The 17,815-nt window shown below is 36.5% G+C and overlaps 1 protein-coding gene across 13 annotated transcripts in view; it reads right to left on the reverse strand.

The window, feature by feature from the left end:
* Nucleotides 1-17,815, reverse strand: part of LOC110372645 (nuclear factor 1 B-type) — a 43,619-nt gene that overhangs the window by 19,530 nt on the left and 6,274 nt on the right. The window contains exon 1 of one of the 13 annotated variants that reach the window (XM_021329518.3): nucleotides 11,366-11,533. The exons of the other annotated variants lie outside the window; for them this stretch is intronic. Coding sequence (XP_021185193.1) covers nucleotides 11,366-11,374 — 9 coding nt within the window. The 5' untranslated portion in view covers nucleotides 11,375-11,533. Of the gene's footprint in view, nucleotides 1-11,365; nucleotides 11,534-17,815 lie in introns of those variants that run through there. 13 annotated transcript variants of the gene reach the window in all.

A 17,815-nucleotide genomic window follows, 5' to 3' on the forward strand; every position in this document is an offset into this window, starting at 1 on the left:
CTAAAACCGTCTGAAGTAAATATAGAACGAGAATTAGCAATGGCATATAAATAGTAGCAGGTAGCTAGCTCATTGCCTATCAACAGCCAAAAGGAGAACTTCAGATGACAACTCGGGAAAATTATTTTAATATTATATTATTTGAATTTGTTGTGAACTTTGTCTTAGTAGGTACTCTTCAAGGTGGGTGTGATGGATTCAGTTTTCTTGATAAAGCTACATGGCTTGGGTGTGAATTTTCTTTTCAATATTCTATAATTGTCTATCTAGTCTAGATCCTGCTAGTGTCTGATTGATGGGCTATGCTTTGTCCACAATATTAAGTAGAGTGTTTTACTTACAAAAAATTACAGTTTATGAGATATACCAGATACCTAATAAATGGCAAATAAATGATTCTATTATATTCCAATGTTGTTTGGGGATTGTTGTTACTTTAATGATGATTTCCTCGGAGGTTGTCATTTAATTATTAAACAACTAATTTATAATGAATATCTACATCATTCTATCAGAATCTTTTATTCTTACTATTTCCGTCGTCATTTGAAATACAATTATCTTCTGTATCCAGAGTATTTTCTTCTTCTAACACCTCATCTTCCTTATTTTATTCAATTTCAGCTTCTTTTTCAATGTTTTGCAAATGGATACAAGTCCATCTACTCACGGAACTAATAAATTAATGTCTGTTTCAGAGTTTATTGTATTATTATCGCAGGAATTCGCTTGTCGATGGCGAAGTCTGTCCTACTTGGGATCGACTTCAACAATACTTTATCGAAGAACGTGAATAGAAAATCTATGTTTGTCGAGTGTATGTAACCCTTTGTTTAGAATTTATCAAATGGCACTTGTTTCTCTTCATTTTCTATTTATAGTCCCAAAATATGACGAAAAGAATCTATCGTCGCTTTTGTTTCTATCGTCTTTATATTTTAATATGTGTATCATTTAATTTCCTAATTAATAAAATAAATTCTGTATGAACTTCAATATCCATAGCCAGTAAACTAAACCTCATACGGACAACAGCATCATGAATGAAAGAACCAAATCAAAGTTCACAACATCACACAAGTTTACTCAATCAACCCACACACCTCAGCCAATCGACAACAAATCCAAGAAAATAGAAGGAAAAACTTCCAAACTCCAAATGATTGATTGGCCAAACAAAACCGGTCGACTTCCGCGGGTATAAACAAAAAGGTCTAGTCAAAACATTGAGTTGGCTGCTGCTGTAGACGAACCATTGCCAGTGCCAGCGCCTGGTGTCTTCCCTTGGCAGGATCCATGGTCACACGTGGACGGAATCCCCTTGTTATAAAATTATCGGTTTTATCATGCCAAATGTCAGAGTCAATAGCCTCACCGAAATTTTTCGCGCGCAGTTATTTCTTCGCCCGTATTTTCAAGTGCAGGCAACTGTTTATAGATTTCGACGTCTGCCTTTCAATTATTTCCGCTCTTTAATTTTGTTGCTGTAACTTTCAGCTTTGAATATCTTTACCCTCCACAGGTGTTCAAAATGAAGGATAATCTAAAATTAATCTATAAAGCCAATATTTTTAACTTTGATCGCTCAATATACTCAACGTTGATGAACAAACATCCTCATGATAACATTTAAAAAGCTTAACACAACCTCATTATCCAAAACAAACAGCCACCATATTGGAAACACGGCCAAAATGCGCGCGAAATAAAAATATAAAAATGGTGCTCGTAAAACTATCACAATACTCTGGCGATAAGGTGCAAATATTTGGCAAATATAAGAACAACAAATGCTGAATAGTAAGATTGTTGGCAATGGTTCGCTCATAGTGGATTCTCGGTACGAGCCGGCTCTGCTACTATGATGATATCATACACGGGAATCGCGATATTCATGTTATTATACTTTTAGACGAGGCGCACATTGACGATAAAATCGACCGCTCGTAGATAGTTGACGGCTAACGAACTGCAATCTGGAACACGAATACTAAGTCAAACCGCAGCCCAATCGAACGATCCTGCGATTATTTTGTCGTGAATAGATAAACTATGGGACGCGCTCTCACTGTCAATGTGACCAGCACAGAAAATGTTTAGCTCCTCAACATTGGCACTGCAACTATCCTAAAATAATTCTCAGTAACGACAGCATTAATGTCACACCATTGCGAACTGATTAAAAGGCCGTGTGGCAATAATAAAACGCCTTATCAAATAAACGAACTATTAGGACAACTTCCAACGAGCCATGCCAAAACACTGGAGTGCGTTCACCCAGGTTTTGGCGGCAAATCAGGAGCTGACGTTTACTTCATTATAATTTTTTTTCTCTTTATTTCGTGCGTACAATTTATTTTATAGACATTGGCGCTGGTTCATTGGGGATGCCCGGATGGACTTGGCCGTGGCACCGGTTGGCGTACCTAACTGGGTCGTCGACGTCACACAGGAGAACTGGCCAAAATCACGGCACACGCGGAAAGACGCCGTGAAAAAAAGCGCGCGGCGGCCATCTTGCCACGCGCGGTTTTGGCGCGCAACAAGTGATGCGTACGAAGGCGGTTATCGCACGCAGCACGTAAATTTACAATAAATCCTATTGTAAGTGGAATGCAAAATGTTTGTGCGATTATATGTATTTAGGTACTTAAACGGTATGCATTCGAAATATGTTGAAAAGCTTCTTAGAAACATGTGTGCAGTGCACCTGTCTTGTTGCATATATTTGTATGTTAAACTGTTTGCGGCGGATTAGAGAGCCGCTAATGAACTATCAAATACATCGATATGCACTATGTGTGTGGAATGGCGCAATCTGCTTACTGAGGGAAAATTGTTATGCAAGCTAGTTTTCAGAAAATCGAGTTACATGCTTGCATGTGCAATGTAGTTTTCAAGGTTAAATACGTTTTTGTTTAACCTAACGAAGCTTCTATATCTGTACCTACATATTTGATATATACATATTTCGTCCATTGTTTGGAATTACATAAAACATTTGGTGAAAAAAGCGCAATCTCTCTCATATTATAGTACCTCGGTGATTGTGTCATTTGTACCAAAATAAAGAGTAATCAGAAAGTATCTACAAAATTATGATTAACATTTTCTCTATACGTAAATAATGTATTTAAATGAGTTTTTCTTGGTAGTCTTTACCATACCTAATCAAAGAATAACAACATTTTCCATTTATAATATTGCACTTGTTAGTCATAGCAGTTTTTCTAAAGCCAAGGTCTTTTATGCTCATAATAAATTGTCATACATACATAAGCAGTGGTTAAGGACATGGAAGAAAAACCTCATTTTTTCCTGTACGGAAAATAAATGCTATAATTTTTAAATACATAACTTTTACGTATAGGGAATCGAGTCCGCTAAATATTCATAAATCGCTAAATGGTCGCAATGTCAAGTTAGACATGAATGGCCTTACCACAAACACTTAATAATCTGTTGAACACTTCTCTAAAAAAAGTGTAGCTGCAAAATGGACCTTATGTCAACGTCACAATCGACATTTTTTAGACAAGTGTTCAACAGACGTTTGAAATATTTGTGGTACGACGGGAAATCTCTATCTTCAAAACTGTCAAAAACATTGCAAGTAGTAAGTAAATAGAGGTGAATATTGGGTACTCAATTATCCTTGCACTTTTTTGTTCTCAAATTATCATAAAAGAGAGCTACATCATACAATTCTTTAGCTTGCCCAATAATACTGGGCTAATCAAAAATAGCATAGATATAATGCATTGAAACCATCACGAACATTTTTCAGCACACGTGGCTAGTTTTACGAGCTCGATCGTAAAAGCGATATGGTGTCAAGAAAATACAATAATTTCGTAACGTGATCTTTGAAAACATAGTTGAATATCTTCCCTCGACTTTCTGTGCGGGTTCTAGCAAATACCAATTGTAAATTTGGAATTTTGCAATTTATGTAGATGATTTGAAAATGTGATGCATCTGTAATTCTAACAAGAAAATTATAGCAAAATAAATAGTGGTAAGTAAATAGTGTATTGTAAAATCGATCTCAGTGGCGTGCACTTGGAGAGGTCTATGTCCAGCAGGGGACTGCGATAGGCTGATGATGATGATGAAATAGTGTATGAGTATTAGATACAAAAAACATATGTAAAACAGAAATTATAGCGTCATCAACATAGACAAAGTCTCAAAAAGTATAACTTAAAACTAGAAGCACTTCATTTTTTACCATAACGACGGTCAAAGATAGAAATACTTTCTATAAGATATCATACCTTCTGAAACACGAAAGGTTCGCAATATATTGAACTAAAATACCTTCAAATAAATATATTTGTTCCGATCCTAGGTGCGGACAGTATAGGTATTTATACTGAACAACTTGAGTAATAGTAACAGCTGAACACTGGCGCACAAATAGAAAATAGTTTCAAGAACTAAAGTTGTGGTTTCAGTGGCAGCGGGAGTGGGTAAGACGCTTCAGCTTGTTAGTTGAGAAATAGGGGAAGTTGCAATGGAAACGATGATCATAATTTTGAGCATGATCAAGCTATGTATATCATAGAAGAATACTAGAGTTAAAACAAGAGACGTTAGAATTAGGACAGTCAATAATTAAGAAGAAATTATTTGCCTACTTTTCTTAATGATATTATTATTAATTATAACACATGATGTCACATGTATATGTCTGCCTTAAGACCGGACCGACGACGGAGCACATTAGACTGTTATATAAGCAATCTAGATACGTAAAAGTAGAATGATTAAACGACCAAAATACTATAAAAAAGAGACAAATAAAAGTACAACAAACAAATGAACACCCTATTCCATAAACATCAGATCCCATTTTCACTTCTCGCTGCAACAGAGGCCATACCTCAGGCGCAATCCAGCGACCTTCCGAGGCAGAACTTACATCAAGTTGTTTCGTTCAAAGTTCGGGCGACGCAAAACGTTAGCGTTTTTTACGACGCAGTCCTATATGTGGTGGTATGAGGGTAGACAGGAATGTAGGTCGTGAAGAGATGAGGGATGAAGGTGCCATAGATATTAATGATGTATGTATCGTAGATTAGTAGGCAAGGAGAAAGCACGAAAAAATATTTCTTAAGAGGACGTTGGTGGTTCCTAAACGAATGTATATTTAGTGACTAAAACCCGTCATGTTCCTTTTTAAGCCCATTATGTGCCAGGGCCACGGTAACTCTTACTAACTAATAAAGACTTGAGTATTGAACAATCCCGCAGCCTCGTCAGGAAAAATGAATGGATCTGTATTGCCAAATACCGTTGCTATATGTAAAGCGAGAGCAAGATATTGATAATACAAAGAAAAAATATCCTCTAGTTTCAGATCTAAAGGAGTTAACAACATATTAACTTGTAACAAACATGGTAGAATCTTCCTCTGATTCTCTTAAGTCAGCTCGACCTAATTATTTAAAGTTATCAACTTATATCGAAGGCAAACGATAAGCCTCTCAATATGGAGCGTGGTGGGAACAGATAGCCGCACTAGGGCAAATGTTTGTTATAAGGAAACACAACCTTTGACAGGTTACTTGGTTTTATTATTCTGATTGATTCAGAAGGCTCCTTAGCACCTCTGACGGACGAATTTCAATAACTTATCTGTTGATTTGCTTACTAGAGAATTTGCATTACTTTTATTACTTTTTGGGCATATGTCAAAATTATATCTTTAGAGAGCAAAATGATTCAAGTCTTCAAATTTTGGTAGTGCAAGAACTAATGACTTTAAATTCACCACAAAAGCTTAAAGCAGAGATTGACATGAACGTCAATGATCACAATAAAAGCTAGTTACATCCAATCAAGGTCTTAATAATCAATGCCTACCCATCAAAGGTACCGCTAACAAATGCACAAACCACAGGTGTACTACCAACTGCAAGATTTTCCAAACCTATTGGCAGTTCGGCATATCGATTTCGCTCTTCAAGAATCCGAAGTGCATAGTGCATACATAAGTGAAGTTTGTAGCCTAGTACAAGTAATTGTGGATAATCGTGCATGCTCCCGGATGCAATGCAGAATGCAGGCTGCAGTACTAGCATGTACTAATAAATACACTCACTGGGAAGAATTCTAATAAAGCTGATGCGTTTTAATGTGATGTTCGCGGGTTTTCCTATGTTAGGAGTTTATGTAACGTGTGTGAGTATGATGGTTTTGATGCGCTTTTGTTTTTATTTGTGAGATGTGGACTGATTTTTGTAGTAAGAGAGATTTGTGATAAACTTTTTGGTCAGAAAAAAACTGGTAACAAAGAAAGTGAATATGAGGTAATAGCTGATAGAGATGTGAAGAAGGAAAATATCTGTTACGAGAATTTTTAAATTTTTCCCTTAGAAAAATTAACATTATTGTTGAAGTCAATATGGTATTAACTCTACAATTTGCTATTGAAACCAATTTTAATAACGACGTTCACGATACTATACAAAATATATAGAAAATGAGTAAATATACTTTTAAAAATATGCTCAACAAACAAAACAGATACCAATTAAAACGACCTTCCTACCAATAGGCCGATACTCCACTGCAGTAAAATTATGAAGAAACAAAAACAAAACTACCCACAAATCATTAAACCCAATAGATACTGCAGTGATACGGAAAATTGCATGGGACTGTATTATCGAACTACCTTCCAAACTTTGTGATTTATTTATCTCTGAAATTGTGTAACCCGACCATTTTAAGAAGCTAATATTTTCCTTGGCATCCTCTCAAATGGTTGCCTTCTCAAATCCCCAAGGTTATGTTAATAGTTTTAAAGTATCGGGGAATGGCTTTATGGGTATGTTAATAGGTGCTATATTTTATGTAGCGAAGTTATTATGTTTTTCGTAGTTAATAATGACTTTAAATTTTACTTCGTTTGAAAGCATTCTAGACATCAGAGCCTTAAAAAAATATACATGATCTCTTACTTATTGTACCTATTCTTTCCAAGTTTTTTCTTTTTTAAGGTCGCTTTTGACTGCGGTTTTTCTAAATTTCAAATTTAAAAAACAATACTGTAGTGTAATTGGCGCTTCTGTCATTTATGTTATCGTTACAGATTCGATAAAAAACCATCAAGAATAAAAAATCAACCTAGACAACCATTCACAACTACCATAATTATCATTTCAATTACAAAAACTACATCAACATTATCTCTGAAAGACGCGACGCTCAATATATGTACAGTCTAGACTTTTAAGCCTTTTTTTTTAAGACTAGACTGCGGTTTAGATTGTTTTAGTATTGTAGATTTATCTTAAAAACAGAAGCAACTAAACGTCGATTACCGCCGAACATCTCGCCACAACATTGTGCACACATTGTATCCGAACACAAATACCCCAAGGTTCTATCCGTCCTAAATTAAACGACACGTCAGCAAAACCCTATTTTATAACCTAGAAATCTTGCAAAACTGTCATATTTCTATTCATGTCAGCGACCTCGATTTTCTACCAAAAAGTTTAAAATGCGAAGATCTTAATTGGTTATGGTTCAATTTGAAGGAAAATTGGGTGTTTAAAAATAGAAAGCATGTTGTCGCGGGAGTTTTGATTATAGAATGTCATTTTATATCGAATTTAAATTCGATTTTTTTTTATTTATTGTTGCCAGTATCAAAATGCAATGAGAGCAGTATATTCAAAGGAGTATTTATTTACTGTTAGTTTACAAAATATGCCTCTTTTAAGAAAGTACACGAGACATAGCGGCTAGAAAAGTTACGTCATAATTTTCCCAAGGTTTTTCAATACATAAAACCAATGGTTTAAATCTTTCACATGTTTTACTTTAGTCTTATAAGGAAGTTTAAGGAAAAGCTTACTGATCCACTTAGTAGTCAGATGTCCGAACTCTAAACGCATTGTGAATTACCGATCCAGTATGGCGCCGTCGAAAGAAAACGATACATATATCAAATACTTACACAAGGGAAAGTACGATCTAAATAAACCTTTCTTAATCCATACTAATACATTTTTTTTACTAATTTCATTCTCCGAAACGAATGAACTGATTTGAAAAATTCTTTCAATTTTGGAAAGCTACACTCTTTACCAGTGACATAGTCTATATTTTATCCCGGCACTGACAATAGTCTAGTTTCCACGAGAATTGAGTGAAACCGAGGGAAAACGGCTGGTTCTAATTATATAGAGGTAGACACGAAAGAAAATCTGTCTGGAAATCACTACACCAAAACTGAACCAATTGAAGAGGGTTACACAAGTACTAGAACTTAAAAAGGATATAGGCTACTTTTCATCTAGCTATTTTCATTTGTCATATTTAACAGCTATTTTCAAAACAAATGACCCAATGAACCCCTTCAACCTAACCAAAAACACTTCATAAACCAAACAAATTAATATCCAACCATCCCAGTTAATCCTAAACCACCGTTACACCAAAAAACCCAACACAAGATCGCTATTTAGTTATATTCCTTTCACGTAACACAAGGTAAGCTTCGGCCAATGCACTCTCGACAATTATTTGCAAATTTGCCACTAGAAGTCTGATCACGCGCCACGACTTTTTTTACAATGGCTTGACGGTTCGTATAATAAATATGCTATGTTAATTGTATTGTCAACTGTCATTGTTGCGTAAGTGACGTACATTCACCCGGGTTTGCTTGCTATTTGGGTCAAATGGATCGGTTGACCTTTAGGGATTTTGGTGGCAATTTTTAGGTACTTTTTTGATTCTTTATTGATTTCTGGTAGTGATTTTTGCTGGTTTTAAAGGAGCTTTTTGGGTTATTTTGGGATCTAATTAAGTAGGTATTTAAAAAGTGATCGGAAAATAAGAAGTATTTTTAGATAGTACCTTATGTATGTTGATGAATTCAGTATTTATAATAGTTTACCGTTATGTTTTTAATGTATCTTAGTACGCAACAACAAATAAGTATTGCTTTGTCACGAGTAAGGTAAAGATTGTAAGTTGAATATTTTCTTCATAAGAATTGCGAGTGATGACTGTTGGTCGGATTTTCTTATTTTTATTATCTTTGATATACAAAGAGGTAAATAAATAAATACACTATGAACAGCACAGAAATTTAACAACATAAACACTGCAGACCAAGACCGTATCCCATAACTTTAACCATTCGAACCATAACGATGTTACAACAAGCCCCCGGTCCAACCTACCCATACAACCCCCTATAATCCCGGGGCGAAATTACACAAAATTACTACCGACTTGCTGCAATCCCGCTAAGACGCACCACTGTCTCAAATCCCGCAGATGACGTTTAACTGCAATCGTATGCAAATAGTTCCCGTGTTGTCCCGGGATATGCCGGGATTACAGGCTACCCACGTCACTAATCCTCGGCTGGTAGGGTTGTCAGCGGCTTATGGTAAGATATGGAGTAGTGCTGTGTTTGTGTTTGAAGTTATGATAACTGGCAGCCTATTGGCGGTCTGTGGTTCATGATTTGCAATGGTGGATGTTGGCGAGACGCCCGCGTTTCCATCATGGCGGCTGCCGGAAAAATTGATGATTATACCCTGTTTGTGTTAATTGTTTGTGTGGGTAACAGTTTTGGTGGGCTGGTTGGTGTCTGTTTTGTTTCTTTGGTTCTTAAGTAATTGAGTCACTTTACAGATATAGTACTTTAAAGGACGTTATCTTAGCGTTAATTTATATGAGAGATAAGTCTCTTAGATTTAAGTTCACCGAATACATAAACGGCGTTTTTTTCTGAAAACGTTTTTACTTTGAAAATTGAACGTAAAATGCATAGTAAAAATGCAGTTGTTTTAAGAATTATACATTCAAGATAATTCACAAAATGCCATAGAGACTTACATGCTTTTATTTACCTATCCATATTATTATTTTACGCTGATAACTTTAACTAAATAAATTCACGAATTGCAACTTGACATTAACTAGACTAAAAACAGCACTTACACTTTCACCCAAAAAAACAAAAGAGAGTGTTCCAAAAAAATCCCATCACAATCGGATCAGTATCACAGTTTATGTAAAGGACAACATCGCCTAGTGTTGCCATACTCATACTAAGTAGATACGCCATTAAATCTGCAGTAAAACATGCGTTCACACTTAGTTTATGATTCTATACCACGCGTGATACGGGAACGGAATATTTAAAACCATATTAGGATAGTATTTTGCTTGTCTAAAAGTTGTCATAGGTTATGGGCAGTTGACATAGGTGAATGGTGGCATATTTATTTTTAAGTGAATACGATTGTTTTATGAGAGTCTCGAATAAATAAAAAGTCTTCAAAATAAAAAATTGGAATGAATAATAAGAAGAGAAGGATACTTATATATTTTTTTAATTGAAACAGTATTTTTTAACGAAAGGCAGAAAAAAATATTTTTCAATTCAACTGCGTAAGTATAGTTTTTATGCCTATTTAGGAAGCTTCTGACTCAAGTTAAGGAAGTAAACATTGGAAAAATCTTACTGAACCTTTACTTATAAATTATGTAAAGTATAATAAAAAGTGCATTATTTTAAACCGAAAGAAGAACTATTTTCGTAGCGAAACACATACATAAGTACCTACACCCCAAATTGAGCAACGAGAGGGATCTTAATAAATAACACTATTAAAATAATGGAAACCAGCTAATGGACAGAAATCTAAACGATTTACTTCAATTCTTATTCATAAACAAAGCTAAAATGTTACAATGCCATTAAACTATACACATTTAGAAACCAACGATACAAGATTAGCGACCATAACTGTTTATTGAGATACACAATGTTGCAAACGTCTTTATAACAAAATACGAACTGACATTAACCAGTATTGCCAACGCCAAAAACAGCCAAACATAATCCCCAACTTTACTCATCAAACAATACATGCAAACGAAACTTGGAGCGACTGAAACAAGTAAGTACCGCTGAAAAATCATTAGGGAACTACCTACAGACGGCAAAAATAAAAAGTCATTTCTACACTTAAGTTTAAGTGGTCCACCGTTTCAATAGGCGCCGCCGTCATTAGGAGAAAGGAGTAATTAAAAGTTCTATAAAAAATAGAGCGAGAGAACAAAAGTCCGGCCGATCACAATGAAACAAGGAAACTGGAAGGTGTAAACATTCCATAATCAAAAATCTTGTGCAACTGTTGAACTATAAACAAGATAGTGTTTGGCAAAGCTGCAAGGCGGGCCCGATTACACTGCGCCATCATTCCGTTGCTTCATTCAATATTTTTTTTACCGAACGCTGTAATTTCTTGGCTCGAACGCATCCGTTTACATGCCAAACAATAAATTTATTAGTCGAACGGAGGAGTGGCAACACTAAACTTACGTCACACATCGACACGTCACCGATTGCGTCACGTTTTTGACATTTTCGAATTTCGATTTTGGAGCGCGTCGCGTTCGATTCGCGTGGCGCGAGTTACATAAGACACGCGCGTCAAGGTGACTCGCTCCAAGCTACTACTGAATCTATTTTAGTTCCAATTTCATAAATATCCCGTGACAGCTCATCTCTCCTCTCCCGCGTCTTCTGCGCGCCGGCGGCGGCCATCTTCGATGCTCCGAGGCTTGCGTAATGATCAGGAGCGCTGGTGTCGCGGGACAGAAATACCCGGGCCGCGGCCTGTCTGTAGCCGATTGAACCCGCGTCCTTGCTAATTTTAAAGTCCTTTCTCAAAGTTTGGCGTTTATGAGGTAATAGAGGTATGACGTCGAGCTGGCAGCATGCCGGGAGTACGCCGGACCGAGGAAAAATTGTGGAGACGACCGGCCGCGTGTGCGGTTATATTTAGCTGTCCCCGCGACGCACCTTGAGGGACAAACGGCGCGGCAGCCGGCCCGGCTCGCCAACACCCGCCGGATAATGGACTATCGACCGGGTAAACCGGTGAAAACGGTTCGAAAACTAATCGTATATCAAACGTTACGCGTATAGGAGCAGCAGATGCGCTAACCAAAATTGCCGGCCGGCCGGCTCTGCCATCAATATCGGCCGACCTAATTGAATATTATACACCAATTTGTGATCGCGAAAATCTGGCTGGGAATATGCGGTGTCCATATATCGTGTGGTGTATCGCTGTTAATGTTTTCTATGGGCATGACACGGTGCAGTGTTGCAGAACTAAATTTAGTATGCCCGAGCCCCTGTTTTAGCTCGGCTTGGTGGCGTTTGCGCAACGTGGTGCGAGGGAGACGGCGCGGTCTATTATCGGAAAAATGAACGCAACGGACGTCGGCCGCAAGTCTCGGATCTTTGATTCCCGTCGGGATACAGAGTCGGAGCCTGATTGATACATACGAGGAATCTGTCGCTCGTTCGCTAGTTTTTCGTCCTATGATGTATGAGCGTGACGTTGAGATGTGTTGTCGGTTTATCGGGAATCGTCACGGCTAAATATAATGTTGATATGCACTTGTTCATGTTGAGGCAATCGAACTTGCAATAAATCATCAATCAATTAAGGTCGTACAATATTTTCGTTTCGAACTTGTGTGTGAAGGAGCATAACGAAACGATGCCCATAACACATAAAGATTCTGTCTAAAAGAAATGGCCGATATCTGAATTTAATCTAACCCGTAAGATTAATGTAAATAAACATCTGATTCGAGAAATTCCTCCTTTTTGAAAGACTGTTAACAACTTCATTGTCACTTACACAAATTAAACTACCATCTAATAAACTGTATAAATTAATGTGAAATCAATGAACCTAATTTACGCATACATATTATGAATTAAGAGAGTACTTACTTCAAGAATTTTCGTGACATGAGAGAAAAAATATATGCATCAATGTTTTCTTCTCAGATTTTGTAGGCACAAAAATATTGCATACGGATTGCACCAGAGAGCGTTTAGTCATACTTTTAACCATTTTACAATAAATATCAAGAGATAAATCGAAACCAAAGTAGGGATCTTGTGAGCCGAATTGAAGAAGACTCCCTTATGTTTTTGTATCACCTTGTTGTATATCTTTACTTGTTGTTTTAACGCGCTAATGTAATGACTCCGGTAAAAGTAAATCTTCCAGTGTTTGATAGCACATGCTTGCTTAGAGTATAGTTATCACCGGATGAGGCCCTAAATAAATTGGCTATCTAACACTTTAAAGAATTTCTTATATTTCGTATGTCTCAACTGTTATAATTTAAATCAACTTTCACAGAAGTTTTAACGTCCATTTATGACCGTAATACTGAAACTAGTCCCCTTAATTTTACCTATATTTACATAGTAAATATCATTGCACTTTACCCAGCTATGTCATCCACGTAATGACACGTCTGGCAAGCGTGATCCGAGCACAATAATATCAGTACACGTATTTATATTGTGATGGTGATTCACCTGATATGTATCCGAAGAAAATTGCTGAGAAAAAAGCTGCATTTAATGGCTTGAAACCACAAACATAAGAAAATGTACTTTTGGTTCGACGATTTGAAATCATCTCGCCTTATACCAATACATTTCGAGCCTAAACAATTTTTATTTTAAGTAATAATTTTATTTGACACTCATAGTATTATGTACTATCCTCATAAAACATAGGACTTTTTTTATACAATATCGTATAGCAGTGTATTTTTCATATTAAATTATTGTTGTTGAAAATACAAGATAGTTGTATTTATACTTAGTTACGAAATACATATCACTTCTAGCCTTGTAAGCTCATGGTTGGACGGCAAAAAACCTATTTGCCTTCTACTACAAATTAAGACTAGGTAGCCACATTTTACAGTACCAATATTAAACTTAAAAGAGCACATCAAGAGGTCTCTCCCCAAAAAATAAAGGTAAACTTTCAGGTACAGTTTTTCCACATGGACGAGCATTTATCAGGGACCGTACCTAACAGACAGCCGATATACAATGATACACATCTGAAAATACGTATAAAATATGGCCGTATCTATTTCTCAGCGGCTTTTGTTGTCAGCCACAGGTCTGCACCAAGTTTTTGAAGTTAACAAACGGAAATCGAATTTGCACAATCGTCTGTAAAATGTTTAATATTGGTTTGAGACTGTTTAAGGTTCTTTAAAATGTTTAAGGAGCAAGAATTTCGCTACGTCAATGAAATTCTTACAATATCAGTCATCTGCCGAGCCTTTTCCCTAACTATGTTGGGGTTGGCTTCCAGTCTAACCAGATGTAGCTGAGTACCAGTGTTTTACATAGAGCGACTGGTCAATTCAGTTACCCAGGCAACCCGAGGCAATTTTCGGAGGTTAGCCAGACATATTTAGTCAGACAGTTAACCAAAGTTTATCCCAAAGTGGTTGACAAAGATTATCAAGAACAAATGACAGCCAGGACGAGAACACACGCGGACATTCACGAAACGAGACGAGGACATTGATAACTGATTCCAGTAAATTCTAAAACCTCAATAAATCCAACCAAATATCTCCTAATTAAACCCAAAAACCGCAAGGAAGTAATATTTCATAAAGCTAGTTAGTCAGAAGGAATAAGCAGTGTCAAGGGCGGTATATGCCAGTTGGCAGTCTAGCAATAACACGTGGTAGCGGCCATGTTGTGACGTCACACAGGTGAGAACTGCTTGGTGAAGTTTGACGTTTGTTCTTTTTTTTTGGGATTCAAATTTGGAGTGAGTGAATGGATTTTGTGGTGGTATCATAGACAATGTTATGAAATAGATTCAGATTTTTTTTGAATGATGGCAATCATTACTTTATTTTTATTTTTTTATATAAACTTAGTAATATGTATTTAATTTCTTTCAAAACACTTCGTTAGGAAAGATACCTTTTTATTCAGGACATCGTATTGTTTTAATAATTTTACCTAAAGTCAAATCTACATTAACACATGACCTTGAATATTTTAAGCACTGCGAGACATTACCTGTACACGATAAGTTTAAGTTTAACATCCTAAAAGAACAATTTTTCAATAACTCAATAAAGTTCGAAAAATGTCATCCTGTATACACGCGGAGCGTAGCACAAAAAAAACTTGTCACCACATCTGCAAAAAATTTCTACGGCACAAGAACGAGTGCATATATAATACCTCGATTAATCAATTCTTTACCTACTGATACTCGTGATGCCATAACAAAAAATAACATAAAATATAAATTAAGAACACACTTCTTCTCAAATCTGTAACAGAACACTGTCGAATGTATTCTAAGTAGTGGGTACTTAGAAAATATTCGGCAGTGTTGATTAATTGTTTGTGTTTGTTATAAAGTGTGTAACGTAACGTTTACCTATGTATAATTTATTGTGTGAGACGAATAGAATTGTGAAGTATCACATACAAACCTGAGAGGTTTAAGTGATGCTGAATCAGTGAAAAAAAATGTAAACATTATTTTTGATAATTAAATAAAAAAAAAAAAAAAAAAATGTGAAAGCAATTTCTATAAAAAATCCATGTGATCGCGCAAACTGGCTACGCCGTAGTAAAGTCTTTAGAGCCTTATAATATACCGTCGTAGCATCGCATATAATATTAATACTGAGGTAACTAAGAATTTAATTTTCTTCTATAAGTACTAGCTGGACCCCATAGTTCCTTCCGAACCCTAAAGTAACTCTTCCGTGTACCCGAATAAAAAGTAAATGCCTATGCCCTTTCTCAGACTCTGCACTACTTGTGTACCAAATTAATTCATGAAAATTTGGTTCAGTGGTTTTGGCGTGAAAGTGCGACAGACGAATAGACAGACAGAGTTACTTTGACATTATAAAATGTTAATAAAGTTTCTGCTTGATTTTTTTCGACATCTTTTCAGAGCACGGCTGTCTATAAAAGCTTAATTAGACTGACCTGAAAATCACGGGGTTACACAATGTGTAAGAAACTGGGACAGCATGTAGACACCTTAAAATAACCCATGGGATACCATTAACTACATTTTAACGAGGCTTACGAAGCACAGTATAGTTCTGCGGTTTTGGAGTCGATTCCGGGGTCGGGCTATCATCGTTTCTATACCTAAGATTTTCAACAGTTTTACCAAAACCGAGTAACTGTTATAAAACATTATATAATCTGTGCTAAAACTGTGAACGAAGGTCTAAAGGATAATTATTATAAACATTTACATATGCAGGCCATATCTTGTCTATTTCATGGCTAGACTACTGAAAAGTCCTATTTAATAACGCAAAGACGAAAGTATCTCTGGTTCTCTTACAGGCTTTCACGCCATAACTACTGAATCGAACGTTTTAAGTACACAGATATTCTTCAGTCTGAGAAAGGACATAGGCTAATAGTTTCGAGTTGTAGGAAGTGATAATCCCGGCACTTGAGTAATGCCGCCCGGAACAGCTGGTATGTCCTTTTGAAAAAGATTAAAACTTGAGGAGAGATAGATTTAACGAGACATAAGCACTGTTACAGTAAAAAAGCTATAATTATATATCCTACACAACTGAGACTTTTGCAGGACTTTCGAAAACTACCTATCACAAAACGCCATATCCAAATTCCGAATATGTTTTTGGAAGTCATTTAAAAAAACATAAGCCTTAGTAACCGCTAGCAGTCGTAAATACTACAACTGAACAGCTAATTACTCATTACAACCAGTACCTACGATCATACTCGTGGTGGTCAGTTTAATTCCTCACACGGCTGCGCCCGCGCATAGTCGTGACTCGTGAGGAACACGCCATGCCACGTGCGAGCCTGTCATGTTTCCTCAATCAGGTTACCAGTGCGGGGTGGGCAGAGGTGTGAGTTGTAGTGACCCTTTTTTTGAGGTGGGAAATAGTCGGATGTGTGGGAAGCAGACTTATGCTAAATGAAAATGAAAATAAACCTCCATTGATTCTGGAGCCTCTAACAAGGGCCGCGGTTACTCTGGCGAAAACTATAGCCCTACTCTGCACACCTTAACAAAAAGTAGCCTATAGCCTTCTTATATAAATGGGCTGTCTAACTGAAATAATTTGTGAACCTATTTAATTAGTTACCGGTGGTCGTTTTCCTAGGCTATCGAATGAAAAAAGATAACGAACACCTCTGATCAACAGTACATAGTTCAATAACTGAACATTTTGGTCTCGACGACGACTATAATCCCCCCTGGCCAATAGGAAACCTTCAAGTATTTTTTCCAATAATGGTACACAACCATTTTTACTTGGAAAATAACGTTTGCTAAGAAGGTATGGAAGAAGACATGCTGCGTCAACACAAAGTAATAAATAGGGAACTTCCTATCGAGCGAGTTGCAGGTTCAATCACCTAACGAAACATATTATCTATATATTCATGTATATAAAGCCTGTGTAATACACATATTCATCATTGTTTTTTCTGCTTTTATCAATTGAGATAATTGGGACATCTGTATTAGATCATTTCTAAAGAAAGATGCCGCCTGTCAACCAAAATCCACGACTTTTAACCCTCAAGGTCGGTTCTCCAGTCCGTTGGCACAGCAGCCTCAGTTGGCACCAGATCTCGCTATCTCCTAACCTAACTGTTATGTGCTACCATTTAAACTTAACTCAGATTGCCGTTCCTGACTTTCCAGCAGTTTTTAACACGAATTAACTTTTATTTTTAACGAAGATGACTTGTTTTTCGGGAGGTTTTTGGCGGTGGTTAAATGCCTAGATTTTATGTTTTTTAGAATATTAACTAAACTAGTTTCTGCAAGCAGTTTCACCAGGATCTCATGCTGCGTACCCAGATAGAAAGGTAACTTAATTGCCGTCCGCCATAAATCGGCAATCTAACGTTGAAAGCATTTTCCATATCGAGAAAGCATTT

Source organism: Helicoverpa armigera, chromosome 26 (genome assembly GCF_030705265.1).
Source record: "Helicoverpa armigera isolate CAAS_96S chromosome 26, ASM3070526v1, whole genome shotgun sequence".
NCBI classification, from domain to species: domain Eukaryota; kingdom Metazoa; phylum Arthropoda; class Insecta; order Lepidoptera; family Noctuidae; genus Helicoverpa; species Helicoverpa armigera.